An 18363-nucleotide genomic window follows, 5' to 3' on the forward strand; every position below is an offset into this window, starting at 1 on the left:
AATATTATTATTCTAGGGCAGCTGTAACCACCAAACAAGCTGGCCTGGATTTCATGGAGTGAAATGCTTCAGAATGGAATGAGGAGTGGAGCCCCTTCATTAAATCCCTCACTGGTGAAACAACAATTTACAAGCAATTGCTGTTTTCAATGTACCTCTGATAGTAAGCATGTCTTTGCAGCATAACAACACAATAAATAAGTTCCCTGCTAGCAGAGGTGGGAAAATAATTAAGCTACTAAATGACTGAAGTTCTTTTCCTTGGTTGTTTTTGCCCGAATGCTCATTTATTAGGTTCTTTTTATCAGTGGAATAATCCTGAACAATACAGTTTTTTTTGGATAGATCTGAATAAAGCTAAATTGAAACATTAGCATTTTAATTTGGTGTATTATTGCAACAATGACAACAACAACAACAACAACACTTTGTTTTGTGATAGAGGCCAGATAATGAACTTAGCTACCTGCAAATAGTAGCAAGGCTAAATCAAGGTGGTTGGTTCCCCTTTTGTGGATGGAGACTCTTTTCTTAATTGACGGCTGCAGATCTCTCTGAATAGCAGACATGATCAAAGTGAAAGAAGTAAATCTTACCTTCATACAACTTGTCTGATTTGCGAGGTGTACCAGGTGACGATACAGCAGAAACTGTGTCCTGAAAATATAGTTTGTATCTTCTTATTATCTAAATGACACGACACTGCATCACACATTTAACATCCCTAAGAGATGGCATAAACAACAGTGGTAGAGCAACTGAACTAGTTAGTAATCAGACGGTCACAGGTTCGACTCCTCTTGAGAGAACTCGGATTTCCTTTTCCAAGTATGCCTGCATCACTGACTTAAAAATACATCCATCACAGTCTCATTGTAGGTAAGGTTGTGTCATCCCAATATTCAGGATGTGAACAGCAAACATTTAATCACCGACTGCGACAGAGGAACATGTAATAACCACATCAACAGTTACCTTATCATCTTCATCATCCATGTCATCATCTTTCTGTGAAACGCTGGCTGGTTGTTGATAGTCAGGGTCATCATTTGCATCATCCTCATCTCTAAAGAATGAAAGAAATTTTTTGAAATATGTTTCAGTATTCATTTTTGTAAGTCAGTTTGGTACACTTCATTAACATGTACTTAGGAAAGGTTTGTAAAGAACATCCTTGATCAGCAAAGCAATTTTCCTCCTGTGTTTCAGTAGTCTAACATGTTTGAACATCACTTCAAGGATGTTTTTAACCCTGTCAGTTCTCAATGCATAGCAGGTAAGGTCATGGGCAAAATAAATGAAGCTGCTTTAGCATTATAGCAAAAATGCCAATGTGGTACTGAAATTAATATGAGCCTTTTTTTTGGGGGGGGGGGGGAGGGGGGGTTTGTTAGCCATCCTTGCTTTTACATTTTATACCATTTTAGCATTTCTTCTTGGAGAAATTGAGAAATCTAAGGTGACAGCTGTACAGAAGAATGACACTTCCTGCCTTGTATGGCATCATTCTCCTGTTTTGTGGACCTTAAAAAGAAACTGTTTCAGGCATACTATTTACCTTCTAGTTTCATTATCATACATGCAGCTTTACTGGTCTTGAAGTTATGAAAGGATGAATGTGCAACCTCCCCCTAAGGTCAAAAGCTAAAGAAAAACCCAGGGTAAATAAGGTAAAGAAAATTTGCTCAAATGCACAGCAACTTGCTTCTAAGTTACTTAAAGCCCCAAAAGGAACAGTCTATCCATTCTGGGTAACTCTGTCAGAAGATTAACTGTAATTTTATTAACACAGACACAACAGCACTTGCCTATCATCTGGGTCAGTAGGTTCACCAGCAGTGGAATCATTCATGTTGTTAGGAAGACCAACTTTGGACAGGAAACACAAAGTGGGATCTGCTCGCATTGTCTTGTAATGCTCATATCCTAAGGAAATGCATAACGAAAAGACAGAGGTGAGAAAACAGATAACAATTTTAATTACCAACCAATCACATTTCATCAGATCAAAACTGCACAAGGTAGCACACATTAGATCAAAAATCCTCCTAGAATGTCCCAACAGGGATCTTTTAACTTTTCAACTGGCATGAATAGGGAGGCACGTGATCAACAGGCATGTCTCGTTTGTTGTACAGCACATGTACACCTCATCCAGCTTATAAACAGACTAGTCCAGCCTGTACACACATAACCAGTAAAGGAAAATTCACATGTATCGATTTATTGGCCTGATTGGTAGATCCAATCGAATGGGCCAATTTACACACTATAATCTGAGAGCCTTTTGGTTTCTGTTGGTTAAGTGAGAGGTGAAAATTAACCTGATTCAAAAAAATCTGAAGCAATGCCACAGATTTTTATAAATCAGGCCAATTTTTCTCTCCTTCGTGGCATATCTTCCAGCACAGGGTCTTTCCTGCCGTCCTCCATTTAGAATGTTGTGAAGACCCAAGGGACGAAGTTGGGCCAAATCAAGTCAATTGACTGTTATGTGCAAATTATTAGTCTTTATGTGTATAAATGAGAACATTGACTGGTAAACATACTAACCATACTTATAGACTCCAATCAAAAGTGACTTATCACACTCCTCATCCCACCAAGATGCAGGGGGATCACCTTCTGGGGGGTGGATTACAATGTCCAAATCACTAGAAAGTTAAAAAAAGGGAGAAAATCAAGTACAAGTAAAAAAAGATAAGAAGAAAGAAAAAAGCAACAGTATATTATTAAACAAACCTTGCACAAAATAATGTAGAAGGAAAGCTTTAAAATCTGAAAACCCCACTTTCCAACCCAACAAGCAAGAACAGAGCAGCAATTTACTGAATAGGAATAAGTCTTGGAACTAACCTCGCATTGCATCCTTCCTTTATCTTTGGTCCAAGAGTACCAATCACCTCATGTCTCAAGAAAAACAGCAGTTTGACACGCAACAGAATCCTAGCAGACAAGAGACAGATAACAAGAGCTAAATAATACAATCTTTCCTCTTGTTTCATTTTGGAATTTTTCAATCAGACTGTGTTGGATAAAGAACAATAATCATGGCTTCTGCTTTCTTGTGCAAAGTGTTTTCATTGTTGGGCAAGTATTCACTTGAACAAATTTCAACACTGAAAATTTGCATACGATCATAGCACCAACCACTGAGCGCTGTAATGCTTCACACATTTCTGTATTTCCTTTCAATAAAGCCAAAATAGAAACTTAAGCAACATTGAAAGCCCCTTTCGATGCTATAAAATGGTGACAGAATCCATAGTCTGGACGTAGAAAGGAATTGTCAAATTGAAAACACTGGGAAGATTTTGGTCACATGCTAGGCAAACTAAAATCATTCAAATGTATCAAGTTTCATTTGGCAACAAAATGACAGGCAGACTGAGCCTCAATCCTTGATACTAGCTTCTCTCGAGCTTTACAACGGCTAGGGTCGCTCTTCTATTTAATCTTTCAACCACAGTTTAAAAACATTTTTTATATATTCATGTTCACTCGAAAGAGACTGCCCACATACTTTTAACAGGTACTATGCATCTTCAAATTGAAAGCACAACAGAGAAAAAGTAATCTTACTTGTTGCAGTGGTGCTGTAAATGCTTCTTGTAACCTTCATCCAGTATAAGAGTTTCAGGATCACATGTTCGCCACTCACTGCTGACTTCAAGCAGTGCAATGGCACTTTTGTTCTTGTTGGTGGAGGTCTTTCCCTTCTTGTTTCTCCCCTTGCCCTTGCCTGCAATTGGTAACGGCGTGTAAGTCGCATCTCTTTCCTCACTTGGAAGACGTTCTCGTGTGGCAGAGGCCTTCACAAGATCTCTGATGAATCCTTTGACTTTCTCATCCCCTTTGTAATGGTGGAGACAATAGACAAGGATAGTGCGAGATATGGCTTCCACATCCCTTTCAGAAACCTTGGTCTTGAATCGTCCTGAAGCAATGACATCCTTCCACTGTCCCCACCTAAGCAAACATAGAAAATATGTACAAAATCATAACTTGATTTTCACCAACACTACACACAACAAATAACAGTGGAAAGGAAGCTGGGATGTTTTCATTACCTGTATTTTTACAGTGAAGGTAGGTCAAGCATTCCCATCAAAATTAAAATGTGAAGTTTATTATTGCAATACTGATGCCATTATTCATTTAGACAAGAAAAAAAGGGCACCTCTACACTAAACGACCACCAGCGCTTCTTCGCGGCTGTACTCCAGGGCCCAGTTGTTCAAAGCCTCATTAACTAGCTAATCCTGGATTAACGCAAACTTTAATTGCTAATCAATAAAGATTCTTCCAAAAGATTTTTGGCCCTCAATTTTTACTTAGACTTTTCTTTACCTTTAATTTGAAATTAGCATTTAAAACCATTTGCAATGAGCGAGATGAAAGCCTCAATCAACTTCTAATCCTGGATAAGCGTTTATCGGCTTTTGAACAACCCAGCCTGGTTGAACAAAAACAGTTGACTGTTTTTTTTAAGGCAATCCATAACAGCAAGGAAAAAAAACATACCCATAAATTAGCAAGTTCTTTTCCACCCTGAAGCATTCCACTCTGGTCCAAGATGACCGCCGTGGCAAAGGTGCTTCTTCATCTTCTTCAAGATCCAAGTCTGATAATTCAAAATCACCATCTTCATTGCCGTACCGCTTAGTCTGTTTTCGCTGTCGTGGGGCATCAATGATGCGATTATCCTGTAAAAAAGAAAAAAAGCCAATGCTTCCATTTGTATTGCAATCAATGAGGATTTTAGAGTATCATAAATAAAACCACAAACACCCTCCTTGACAACTCTCTTGGCTACTTCCATTCTTGACATCACTGACTTTATCCAAACAAAAATCAAACTACTAAATGCAAGTGGATGGGTTAAAATGTGATTTAAAAATTATAATAGTTTGCTCAGATGACAGGCCATGTTACCTTGTTCATGAGATCAACATCCAAATCAGCCTTTTTGGCCCATTTCTGCCAGAAGTCAGGATCATCAATGTCAATTTCCTCCTCACCTTTGGATGAAACAAAGCTTGCCTGCAAGGGACAAAAAAAACCTTCTTAGACAACCACGCCTTGTGATCTCTTTGTTGTGAGCAAATGTTTCACTCACACTACTTATACGAATCATACCCCTTTTTTACAGCCAGCAAACTAAGGTTCTAAAATTACAGAACTTGGTACAGTGCCATGTGAAGATGAAGAGATCTCAAAACTCATGTATGTGGTGGTTGGCTTGAAAGCTATGCTCCTCTAAGCACTGCACACTCCCCCCACAAAGCCATCTTTTCCATCTTTCTTCTTTATTGTTTTATCACTTAAGCACATACTTTGTAAATTTAACAAAATATCGAAGTATGAATAAAATGAACTGAACTGAACTGAACTTGAGATACTTGCATACCTTGGCAAAAGTTGATCCCTTCCCCTGGGACTCAATCTGAATGACTTGTGTGCGTCGCTCAAGAATTTGATCAATGTCCTCTTCACAAAACCTAAAAGCATAACAGAAACAGTACATAAGAGTGTTGAAATACCAAGAAATCGCCATCAGAGTGACGACACTTACTTGGAGCTGTCATCATTTTCCTCTTCCATGATGGCACCATATGCACCCTTTCTCAGCAAGTCTTCTATCTCTCTCTTGGACATTGTTTGCTGGGAAACATAATCAGATCAGATAATCAGATCAATAACTTGAAGGCCAAAAAGATTGCATGCCTTTAGTTGCTAAAAGCTGGCTAATAGTATTTGTTATTATTACAAAATCCGATGTCCAAGGGTAGCGGGGACGTTACAGAGGAATGCTCAAAAAACTTTGCAGTTCTGTAATTCATTCAAATAACAGGTTATACAGAATTTCACCACGTGGGGGGGGGGGGGGGTACATAATTTGTATGATTGTTCCTTCATCAGTTTGCTGGAGAATATAAAGGTGTTACATTCAGGGAAAACAAAACAATTTCCATGTTTCCGTAGGAAGAGAAAAACAACTAGGAGTTTGGGAGAACAGGCAACTGTTGTGGAAATAACAGTTTACGTTGGTGTTTGAGTTCCTCCAATCTTCAAGCGATTTTTCCATAACTCTACCAATTAATTACGGACAACTATTTTTCTGTTTCTTAAAATATTACATAACTCCTTAAATTTTCCTGTTTCTAGAAAGTTACAGAAATAGAAAGATGAAAAGAAAGGTATGTTGTCGGTCCTTACATTGTTACTTGCATTTTCCTTGGTATTCATGGACTGCAGCACTGCCTTGTCCAAACCCAGCTTCATGCTTGCCCTGTCAAACATTTCACGCTCGTAAGAATTCCTAGTGATAAGTCTGTACACCTTAACAGACCTGCTTTGTCCAATACGATGACACCTTGCCTGTGCTTGAATGTCATTTTGAGGATTCCAATCAGAGTCAAAAATGATCACAGTGTCAGCAGCTGTCAAATTGATTCCTAATCCTCCAGCTCGCGTACACAACAAGAAAACAAAGCGGTCCGAGTCCGGCTTGCTGAACCGGTCAATAGCAGCCTGTCGCAGATTTCCTCGCACACGGCCATCTATTCTCTCATATGGATACCTCATGTGAACAAGGTAGTCCTCTAGAATGTCAAGACAACGGACCATCTGTGAGAAAACAAGGACTTTGTGCCCATTGGCTTTCAGTTTTGGCAAAAGTTTATGAATTAGCACAAGCTTTCCAGAAGCATCAATCATGACAGTCGCATGTTTAACCGTCTTTTCAGTCATTGACAAGTGGTGCTCAGCAAGAACCTTCTCCTCAGCTCCATTGATCAAGAAAGGATGATTGCAACATTTGCGAAGTTCCATCATTGTGTTCATCAGGTTTGGTACATTTGCACTGGAAGTTGCTCCCTTACTGAGAAAGGCAAAGTTTCGCTCAAGAATGGCTCTATACAGCTTTTTCTGGATAGTTGTAAGTTCCACCTGAAAGTGAAGCCGTAACATGTAAGCAAACAAAAAATAAAACAATTGCTAAGGAGAGCAGCATACTTTTTATTGGATAAAGGTAAGTTGCCACTGTCCACACTTAAATTGAAAGAAAAAGCCAACTCAACCAAAATAAAAATGACATTAACCACAAACTAATGATCAATGCAGGATAAACTCAGGAAGATGTCTCTAATTTCCAGTATTACGCATATGCGCCAGTCAAATGAAAATGAATAGAATAAAATGAAAAGACAAAAATTAACATAGAAAATCTGACTTCTGTCTCAGGTTAACTTGCTAGCAGACAAATATCAGTAGAATATGAAAAACACACCTCTATGATGGTTTCTTCTTTAGGGGCAATGTTTTTCTCAACATCCTCCTTCAGTCTTCTCAACATCATTGGTTTCAGAAGCTAAAGGAAAATCAGACAAAAAAAATTGAATGTTCTGCCACTGTACATCATTCTTCTACAATTCATAGTTTGCAGCTAATAATAAAAAATGACAAATTATTTTTAACACAACACGTCTGATTATCTGTTTTGGACACATACTGTATATTTTTAGTGAATTTATGATGAGTAAATGTAACAGCAGCAGTTGTGATGGACAAATGTTTCATGTACACACATTTGATCTTCTTTGAATGTTAGTTCTGACAATAAATTTTAACTGTACATTAACACAATACCTAGCACTGCCTGCACTTATTTAGAGCATCATCCTTGATCAAAACAATACCAGTAATTTCTGCCGATTTTCGGTAGTCTAACATGTTTAGCATCATTTTGACATAGGATGTTCAAATTCAAATATTTTCTGTATCAAGTTCTAAAGTTCACAGACAAAATAATATTTCTGTCTATATTGGTCCAAAGAATTTCTCGGTACTGTACATTACGCCCTAGCTTATCATTAATGTGGGGTCACACCTGTTTGAGTTTCTCTACTTGAGCTTCAGTTTTGAGGTCACCAAACTCCATTAGGAATGCCACTTGAGAGGGAAACTGCGCTGGTTCAAGGAAGTTCAGAAGACTAAACAGCTCATCCACATTGTTTTGAAGAGGAGTTCCTGTCAGCAATATCCGGTGTTCCTAAAAACAACAGTAACAACGTTACTGATCCTGAGAAGTATACATCTGTCTCTACGAGAATTGGGTCACGTGAAAAATTAGGACAGTGCTAAAATCTTATTCGCCTCTTGATCTAGCTACATGTTTGAGAAGGAAGTTCATTCCTGGATTACCCATCAATTTATTGCTTAGCTTTCTCTAATAGGACAGTAAGTTTCATTGATACTTGTTCATAGATGGGTGGATAGAAAAATCTATAACAATGTAAGTTCTGTACATTTTCCAAGGACATAAAAACCACGCCTACAGAACTCAATGGACTACTGCGCCTCATGTATGAAGGCCCGACACATGATATAAAAGGCTGAAATTTGCTAGTTAATACTGAAACGAGAGTAAATGATTGTTATACCATGCTCAAGTTGTTAAGTCCTTCAAGAAGCTTGCAGTTGCGGTTCTTCAAGCGATGGGCTTCGTCTATAACCACACACCTCCAAGGCACTGCACTCAGTTGCATGTTGTCAGCTTCATTGCAAGAAAAGAAAAAAAAAGCAAGCCATTTTGCCGTTGTGAAATACAATTCTTAGAAAAGCAGCTGGGTTATTGCTCACCCCTAAAGGGAGTAACTATTTGAGAAAGCTGCTTACAAGAAAGCTCAAGCGGCTAAACTAAGAAAAAAAGCATACCGGTATTATCAACTCTCTTCCTCAAACATAAACACAACAATTTTACAACCACGGGGCAACATTTTGTTTCACTGGGTTTAAATACTGTGAGGAAGGTGATGAGGGAACTACATGGTCTATTCTAAAACATGAAACTATCACAGTGGGGCATTTACTCTGTAAGGGCTATTATCCACGAAATAAAACCACAATAACAGTCACACAATCATTTCAGAGACCAATAGCTGTTTAATCAACAACCATTTTTTTTACCTATGATTATTTCATAAGTTGTAATCATTGCTTCAAACTTGAATAATCCAGGAATTGGTTGGCCCTGAAAAAAACAAACACAGCAAACTCTTCAGTACATTATGGCAGGAAATAAGGGTGCGTTTCTTTGGGAAAATCTGAATCTGGATTTTTGATCCAAGATCACTCAGATCATGGTGTATCAAAGGAACCGATGAATCCACTCTGAGTAAAAATTCATTGGTTTCTTTGATGCACCATGATCTGAGTACTGTTGGATCAAAACTTGAGATTCAGATTTTCCCAAAGAAACACACCCTAAGATCAATTCAATTAAAATCCAAAAAATCCAAAATGTTAGAAACAATGTATTTCTACTCCTCTTCTGTTTTTTTTTTTAGCCAAACATTTTGAATACAAACTCTGTAATGACACATGTTCTGTTGAGTCAGCAGGAGAGATGTATCTTCTATTCAATAATTTCAATAAATACACACACTGAATCATTTTCAAGCTTTTCAGTGTTCAAAAAAAAGTAATGCAGTGAAAAACATTTTGGTCTGTAAAATGAACTTATTTCTATTCAACTTATTTTTTTTCTTCAATGCAAAGTATTTGGCAAAAGGATTTTAATGCCTCTCCCCACTTTTTAAAATAATACAATGGAAACATGACTCTTGAATGTCCAGTTTTCCATTTCTGCCTAAAGACTTGTTGTAACATGCTCTTATATATGCAACTAGCACTTAGGTTACAATCTCTTAGTCAATCACTACCTAGATTTAAAGTAAGGCCTACAACTAGAAATTGAAAGCGTTTGTGGTGTGCTGACTGGTTCCTAAATAACCTCCATTGTGACACAATTTATAATAACTAGCTGGAGAGGTGAATTTTAAAGAAAATGTTCAATAAAAGTATTACATTGTATTTTAATAAAATGGATAGGTAACAGGGTAAAACAAACAATTGATGTGGGAAGTTGCCTTTGTGAATGTGTGACTGTTTAGAAGGAAAAATGGAACTTACATGTTCATCTCTGAAGTAAAATTCATACTCCTGAATCAAGTGACGGCTGGATGCACTGAAAAGATAAAACCCTTTTAAGTAAATGACGATATTAATCCAGGAACAAATACAGAGCAAAAGGCAAAGTTACCTTCCATGGTAGACAACGGCATTAATGTCACTCCAAGTCTCGAATTCCCTTTGCCAGTTGGAAATCGTGGAAAGTGGGGCAATCACAAGGAAAGGCCCTCTAACACCATATCTCTGCAGATATAAAAACAAAGTCCTTAGCCTCAACAACTCTTAAATTCTTTATTCTTTCAATCATCACCGAGTAACCATTATAATATAAGTTATTATTACATAAGTCATCATAATGAATGATGTTGCGTATTTTCCGCCTGCACTTAGACAGTGTTTTCTCTATATAGCGCGAGTCCCTTAAAAGTAATGAAAGCCAAAATTGCCACTGTACAGTACAGCTCAAAAATAAGTTACCACCCTCTCGCGAGACACAACGAGAGACTAGAGTCTGAGAGTCTCATATCGAGAGACAAGATCCTCATCTCGCAAAAGGCTGAAAAAACTGCAAGTATTAAAGCTTGACTTTTTTCACAAGAGTTTTGCCAGAATATCAAGTCGAGTGTCAGTGTTGTTGATACAGTGTGACACCCTTGTCATGCAGCAAGCTGAATTTATGGAGTTCGAATGCAAGCTTATTGATCGTGAACTCGGTTGCAAATGAAATCGAGCTTGCTTTGAAAAGCGATTTACGGACTGATTGAGGACCAAATGTGTGTGTATATACACTGTACTTTGTGATTTAGACCTCTAGGTCCTTTCTGAAATCAATTCTCAACTAGAACTATGCAGTTTACGCTAGCTCTTCAACGTTTCTCTTTTAAATTTTCTTTATTCACACTTTTGTTTTCTCTTGATAGAAATTGCATTTGCTTGCAACCCTTAAAGAAGTTTGACTCCATAACAGGAAAAGTTTCAATTGCAAATTGATTTGCCCGCGAGTTCACTTAGCGCACTGCTTTGCAAACTCGTCACTAAACGAAACCTTTGAAGTAACTGAAGACATGATATTTGTAAAATAAATCATCTCTTACATTGTGCATGAATCAAAACCTTTGAACTAAATGAAGGCAAAATTATTTCATGTCAAATCAGGTCATACGATGCAAACATACATGTACGATGGAATCATCCACTGTTGGTACGGGCCATGTTAAAAATGACACAGATAAACGCATCAAGAGATGAGTGTTTTTCTTCTCGCAAGAAACTTAAATTTGGTAATATTCCAAAATTTACGCTTCCGTGATTCTCACACGACGAGATTCCCGTATCGAGGGACGAGAGTTGCGTCTCTCGATACCAGAATCTTAAATCGAGAGATGCAACTTTTGTCTCGTGAGAAATGAGACGAGACTGGTATCTTACTTTTGAGCGGTACTGTATGTTCTAATACATGTATATTAAATAACTGAATGCGTAGTTGCCACGTCTTTCCTGCACTATGGATTATTCCCACATTACAGCAACCTACAGAGAGTGCCCTCCTAGGCTTGATTAGCATTACTGGTGTCCTTTTGGCTACAACATGACAGGTCACACTGCTGTTGTCACAAGGAAGGAAGCCTTCTTCTGTAGTTTGCCACGTCGCTGTGCTTCTCCCGAAATTGAATTGATTATACTGAGAATTTCACAACTCCAAAACCTGATGTTTTACACAGTGGTGAGCTTTGCCCCCTGTACCAAACCATATGGTGTTCGCTGCAATTTATTTTTAATCCACAACGTGGAGTTGAAAAGGTTACATTATATATTTCTGAGCCAGTCCCATACTCACTTGCATCTCAATGAGAAATGAAATAGACTGGATGGTTTTTCCAAGACCCATTTCATCAGCCAAGATGGAGTTTTGCCTAGATGAAAAAAATTACATAAACGAAAACCAGATTAAGCATACAAACGATTGCTTCAGCATTGAACTTTGAACTGCTATTTAGAAGTTTTCATCTTGCTCTGTGAAAAAAAATTCAATTTTAAGCTTAAGATAAAGAAAAATTTTACTCAAAACTGAAGGGAAAAAATCTTTTGGAAAAATCTTTGGCAATTAGTATTTAAGCAGAATCAAAGTTCACACTAAATCATGGGTTATTTAAGTCCTTTGAACAATGAACCCACTTTTTTAAATACACCAGCTGCGTGGTGTTATCTGGTTAACTTCTAATCATGGGTTAGCTTTAACAGAGCTTTGAGCAACTGGGCCCTGAATTGTACAGATAAGGTAAAGATTAGATCAGGTTTCTGGATATAATTAAAGTGCAGAGCTGGCTGGTGTTGTTTGATTTGAGCTAAATGTGGTGGTAGAAAGTCACTGTCTGCTTCCGTCTTATCATAGAAACTTCACAGCAACACAGCAAAGATGAGGAATTATTCACCTGTTACACCAGCAGAAGGTAAGCCAGTTTACACCTTCTAACTGATATTCACGCAGCACATTGGCATTATTGTACACTGGCGATGCATCCATCTTATACCACTCATGAGGGTACGGCCGGGGACGGAACTGCAAAGAAACAAACAAACCATAGTAAGCTAGATTCACTAGAGGGAAAACTCATACTAATCAGGGTTCAAGCAGCAAATGAACTACAGACACTTCAAGCAAACACACCATTGCAAATGAATTTCACATATCACAACCCCCCACAAACAACAACATGAAATGCCATTTTCTGTAAATAATATGGGTGAGGGTTTTCTTAGGGTCAAGCTTGTAACAATTCTTTACTCAACGTGTCCAGATTGATTGGCTTTGTTTCAACATACTTGTCTCAGTTGCATTGGTGGGAGTTCCTTCAGCTTCTGAAACTGTTGGACCTTATCTTCCTCGACATCAGCCTGTGAATAAATATTAGCCATTAAAACACTTTTCTGACAAAGCATTGAGCTTCAGAGCTCCTGGTTCTGGTTTTTCAACACATAAACCACAAACCAGGAAATGAAATGTATTACTTGAGAATGTTTTAACCAATATATAGTGTCTTATGCACTGAGTGATCTGCTCTTTGAACAACAAGGGCCCTTAGCTTAAATTTTTAGCTGTCTTTTTGAATCATCAACAAAGATTAAATGTTTGCCACTGAGGGTAAAAAGTTGGTTACCAGATAAAGGACGTGGCATAAAGATCACAAGCATGAAATACGCAGTTCTTGTTCATTTTGAGCTAAGGGTGTTTTATGTAATTTGCAAAATTATTCAACTCTTTATCTGTTAGTGGAAATGGTAATGAGGTAGACAAAACTGTCTGAAAAGTGCATCTTGGGGTTACTAACCTCAATTTCCCACGTGCTTTCCTCATATGGCTGTGATCTCCACTTGACAAGGTAATGTGTGATTGGCTGCAGATGCAATTTATGAAGGCAATTAACATTAGACAAGCAATACAACACTTCCATTTTATGATTAACAATTAGCATGAAAGCAAAATATACAAGATACTAAATACAACTGAATGCACATTAAGAAAGGATTTCTTATTTAACGTTACTAAACACAAAGTAACCTAGACTCCTCAACTTTAGACAGCTTTGGACATGGCCTGAAAATCCGCCAATTTCCCACACTCCACAGAGAAAAAAGAAGACCAATGAACACAATTTGGTGTTTACGTGACAGTAAACTGGTAATGAATGAATTTAAAGTCACAGTCACCTTAAACATCTGTACTAGACATCAACTTTTAAGGAAAGGTGTCACTGTATTATTAGAGGACTCAAACCGAGACTGCAAATCACAAGTTTTACATGTTTTGCATTACTTCTCAAGTTCAACCAAAGAACCTACTGGTAATTGTTTTTGAAAGCATACAGTGATTACCAGAGGAAATGGGCAGATTTTCAAGCCATTTTAAAGGATTCTAGGATCAATAGCAGATACGAAAATTGTTTCAAAGCATGGTCTATATCGCTAGTTGCATGTCTAAGGTAATTAACTAATACTGGAGTGACTGAGCAAGTTGTGGAATTTTTCACAAGTGAGTATATGCTCGTAGTGAAGTACCCTGGCAGATTCAATTCAGGGACTTGTCTGACAAGCATTTAGTTTTTGTTGGAGGTTCTCCTGCTGCAGTTAATTACAGCTGCTTGTTAGACACAGCAATGCAGAACTAATAAGGAAACCTCCTTGGAGACAACTGTAATATAGCAAAGGACCAAAACAGACAAGTCAAACATCCAGATGTCACAGGTCAAACTGACTTCAAGTAGAGATAAAGGAAAGTAATTTGATCTGCCCTGAACAGACATTCTGCTGTTAAATTAATCTATTTTTGAAGTGTTAAAGTGACTTAATAGGGAGATTTAGAATATGATAACTTAACAGTAAACAGGAAACGTGAGATTCATGTTTTTGCTTTCTTGAAAAGATAGTACATAAATGAAAATAGTTCAAAATAATTCTGGTATTTGATGCTAACCTAAAACTAGTCAATTCTAATGACAGACTAGCTAAAAACAGAGTGGTGAATGTAGGACAACTACAGTCACGTGGTCATTTCTGCCATTGACCATTTGTCTTAAAACATAATTCTAAATCTTTCTTTATTAAAAGGATGAAAAACACAGCAAGATGCATGCATTATTGTCAAGTAAAAGCCACTTTAACATAGACCACAACAGTACATTACGTTTATGCATAAGAAACATTTGAGAGATTCTGGGAGGTTAACAACGACTTGAAACCAGAGCAAAATTCTCTACAACACAGTTTGCACAACTCAGACATCGAATAGGACAAACACATGCCATAAGCAAACAACCTATTACCCAAATTTAACAGTAAACAATGTTAAATCAACAATAAAAATTAAACAACAAATTCTACAAATGCAGACTTTTTATGCATAAAAAAGATAAAAAAAATTAATCAACAAATAACACCATCAACAGACGTAAACTTGCCTTATAATGTTCAACACTTTTTATGCATCAAACAGTTAAAAAGTTGACCATCGAATTACACCATCGACAGACTTAAACTTGCTTGGAACAGTGCCTCACACAGACACCAATTTCCCTTGAACAGTGTTGAGAAGAATATTTACTACTGGTCATCACAAACTCTCAATTTCTCTCAGAGTCTTGTTTCACTCATGGGGATCTCACATATACCCTACACACTATTTTTAAGGCTTAAATAACACAATTTCCTTGTCCATCAACTAGTAAGTATAACCAAGCACATACACTGGGCAGACAATACCAAAAAGACAGCCAACACAAAGGCCAAGACACCTGCAGGAAGGAAGTGCCCCTTTGGCAATTCTTGAGATGTCACTAAAGAGTATTTCACAGGAGATGCTTACAAGAGATGGTTGGATAACATCTGATGAGATGGACAACTGAGGTTCAAATATTACCAACAGAAATGGAGAAACTAAGAAATTCTGCCATCAAAACCTCCACCATCATTACAACTTTTACCAAGCACTGAAGGTATGAATAAAAGGAAAATGATAAGAGCAAACGGCAGTGCCAAATATTGAACACATCATGACTCCCTACGTAACTGTCGATTGTGGACTGAGAGATATTTACAATTTCTCCTTGAAGCACAATCAAGAACTCCACTGACTTACTGAATGGTAATGTCAGTTAAATATCGTTTTCTTATCTTTTAGCGCTTTATGTACAGTTGTAGAAAACCTATAGTCAACATAAAACACTTTGGAGTGAAGACATTCAAAATAATGTTAATATTCCAGAGTTAACCAAACACAACCAGTTACAATCAAATTCTACAAGTTAAATGATCTATTTGACATAGTTAAAAGTTGCACTCAAAAAATTTACTTAGATCTTAACAAGAAAGTCAAAAATTTGTGATCAAGGCTTTGATGAACACTGTATTCCAAGCAAGAAGGGTTTTAATTATTCATTCTCACTGAAGGCAGAATAGCTACATAATTTACATAATTCTTAGACAAGAATGGCAGGGTCTGGTTTAATGAAAAGCCATAAAACAACTCGCCCACAAATTAAAGATGCAAAAAACCGCAAGATTCTTATCTAAAATTAATCTTAATGAAAGTAAATCGCCACCAATAAAAGGTAGGTGGTTTCACTGTTCCTTTTCCTATCTGTTAATGTTCACAACGCTGAAATTCCACAGTCATTTTGCAACCCAGGCACAAGTAAAACTACAAAAAATAAATGCAGTCAGCCGAGGAATTCATTATCTCAAAAATCTATTCACAGCAGTATCCAATTTTTGCACCTTATATACATTACTCTAATTCCTCAGGTCCATATCATACAAAACAATAATCATTAGCACAAACACCTGATTTGATCAAGACAAAATCACTCCAAATTACTCACACATAAACACTTCTCATTACATTCACTTTAAGAAGATTAGCAAGTGTAAGAAACCATATTCATTTGGCTTTTGGGCAGGATAACAAAGAAAAGCTGTGTTTATTTTTATCTCATAAGCGATGCCTGTTAGTTGCTTAACCAACAAATGACCTCTTCACCGCAGACATCAATATCTCGCAGGTACTGACAATGAATATCAACAATGTTTTAATAACCACCATCAACACTTAAAAACGATAAGTGTGAATTCCACACTCGCAAAAGATTAAAACAAAAAAGCATTGGCGTGCTAACTATTATCCAAAAAAGAGCAACTTCTCCTTAAACTGCAAATTAACACCTGGCAAAAAAGAAGATAATTAAGTGTCAAGTGTAAACAGTTATGGCGTTAAAGCCCTAATATAATCATCCCCTGCTGTTTTATAAGCTGTTAATATGACAAGCCACAAAAACCAACCACTTGTCTGAGAAACTGTCACGCAAAACAACATTTGTGAATAGAAAACTGTTTGCCTGTATGCCCTGCAAAAGTATTAACAGCAACACAGACATCTGCTGTCTTTGCAACTCATAAACTAACAGTTTATTACTACTAATTTTCTGTCAATCTTACTACAGCCAAAAGTCAATCCTAGGAGGGAAATCTGCCTTTTACTAGACACAATGGTGTTACAAAACTTACACATACAAACAAAATCAGATAATGTTTAAATTAAAGTGGACTTAGTTCCGACATAAACAATATTAACTTAACTAGATCTTTTCTACCTCTCCGCTGCTTTGATCAACTCCTGTAGACATATCCAGCACACGGTCAACTTCAACATAATCAGGATTAAAGGGTTCCTCATCAAGCTATATATCAGCAAAAAGGAAAAGAAACATATTTTGCAGAGGAATGATCAAGACTAATTCACAACTATGAAAATTCAGACTAACTCTGGAAAAATACCAATGAAAGACCAGTAAATATCCCTTATCCCTATCCCCATACCTCACTGAAGAATGCCATTGAACTTTGCTGTTTTACTCTGTATCGCTTGATTTTCATGTGTATTCTCTTATCCCCTCTTGCAAGCTTTTCAGCTGTTGCCCATTCACAATGAAGATAAGAACTACAAAATGACAAATATAAAAAGGTCAGGAACAGTTTCTACAAGCTTCACCAAAATAAGTAATCAAGACCCACAATGAATTATACTCACTAGTTCTTAAACTTGACAAAGAATTCCTCATAAGCTCCAACTTCTTCATCCTACAAAACATATTGTACACATAGTTTAGAAAAGGAGCTTGTCACAACTCAAGATATTAATTAATTACTATAGATTATAATCGCTGCATCAGGCATCCTAAGAACTGTGACATTTTGGAGAAATTCATATAATATATAGCAACACTTACAATTCAATTAAGATGAATACAACAAGAGAACTCTTACTTGTTTTGCCCTCATGGCTAGAATTTTCTCAACTGTCATTGTCTCCTCAACTTCAGGTCCCACAGGAACATAACTATGACCAGCACTACTTCCTGCATAAGTTGCTGCTGGTACTGCACCTTCAACATGCTCTTTCTCTCCATCCTCATCAGACAAGTTGTAGTCGAAGTCATCCTTGTAGGTTCTCTTTTTACGCTCTCTGAGAGAACGGCGCTGAATACAACAAATCACAGGTAAATTAAAGATGGGATGACTTTATATATAAACCCTAGCACTAGGGACAAATATCAACAATTGCGCAATGATAGTTTGTTGCCAACACTTTGCACATGATGGGAACTTTAAATTGGAGTTTGCTCGGCAGCAAAAAATGATCAATGCCTTACTTTATCTCATATTTTTAACTTACATGTAAACAGTTTCAAACTTACAGTGATACTGGATACATGGTCCCCCACATCTTCCTCAAAATAGCTGGGAGAATTGGGAGGCGAAGGTTCAGCATCAGATGAATCCTTTCTGTTTCGAATAGGTGCTGGTTTTGCCAAGACAGTGGCTGGAGGTCTGTAACAA

At 37.2% G+C, this 18363-nt stretch overlaps 1 protein-coding gene across 3 annotated transcripts in view; it reads right to left on the reverse strand.

The window, feature by feature from the left end:
- LOC146480538 (ATP-dependent chromatin remodeler CHD8-like) overlaps positions 1–18363 on the reverse strand; it is a 35266-nt gene that overhangs the window by 12972 nt on the left and 3931 nt on the right. For all 3 annotated transcript variants that reach the window (XM_085109718.1, XM_085109717.1, XM_085109719.1), the window contains exons 3-28: positions 18222–18354; positions 17791–18003; positions 17555–17604; positions 17344–17464; positions 17118–17204; positions 13305–13370; positions 12799–12870; positions 12408–12535; positions 11813–11888; positions 10106–10218; positions 9976–10030; positions 8971–9034; positions 8445–8557; positions 7892–8053; positions 7292–7372; positions 6220–6951; positions 5576–5664; positions 5411–5501; positions 4936–5043; positions 4525–4706; positions 3583–3969; positions 2857–2946; positions 2554–2654; positions 1809–1926; positions 976–1066; positions 597–657 (exon numbers count right to left, since the gene is read on the reverse strand). In XM_085109718.1, the coding sequence (XP_084965844.1) occupies positions 597–657; positions 976–1066; positions 1809–1926; positions 2554–2654; positions 2857–2946; positions 3583–3969; positions 4525–4706; positions 4936–5043; positions 5411–5501; positions 5576–5664; positions 6220–6951; positions 7292–7372; positions 7892–8053; positions 8445–8557; positions 8971–9034; positions 9976–10030; positions 10106–10218; positions 11813–11888; positions 12408–12535; positions 12799–12870; positions 13305–13370; positions 17118–17204; positions 17344–17464; positions 17555–17604; positions 17791–18003; positions 18222–18354 (3584 nt within the window). The remainder of the gene's footprint in view (positions 1–596; positions 658–975; positions 1067–1808; positions 1927–2553; positions 2655–2856; positions 2947–3582; positions 3970–4524; positions 4707–4935; positions 5044–5410; positions 5502–5575; positions 5665–6219; positions 6952–7291; positions 7373–7891; positions 8054–8444; positions 8558–8970; positions 9035–9975; positions 10031–10105; positions 10219–11812; positions 11889–12407; positions 12536–12798; positions 12871–13304; positions 13371–17117; positions 17205–17343; positions 17465–17554; positions 17605–17790; positions 18004–18221; positions 18355–18363) is intronic.

Source organism: Pavona decussata, unplaced genomic scaffold (assembly GCF_977016875.1).
Source record: "Pavona decussata unplaced genomic scaffold, jaPavDecu1.1 SCAFFOLD_53, whole genome shotgun sequence".
Classification (NCBI taxonomy): Eukaryota; Metazoa; Cnidaria; class Anthozoa; order Scleractinia; family Agariciidae; genus Pavona; species Pavona decussata.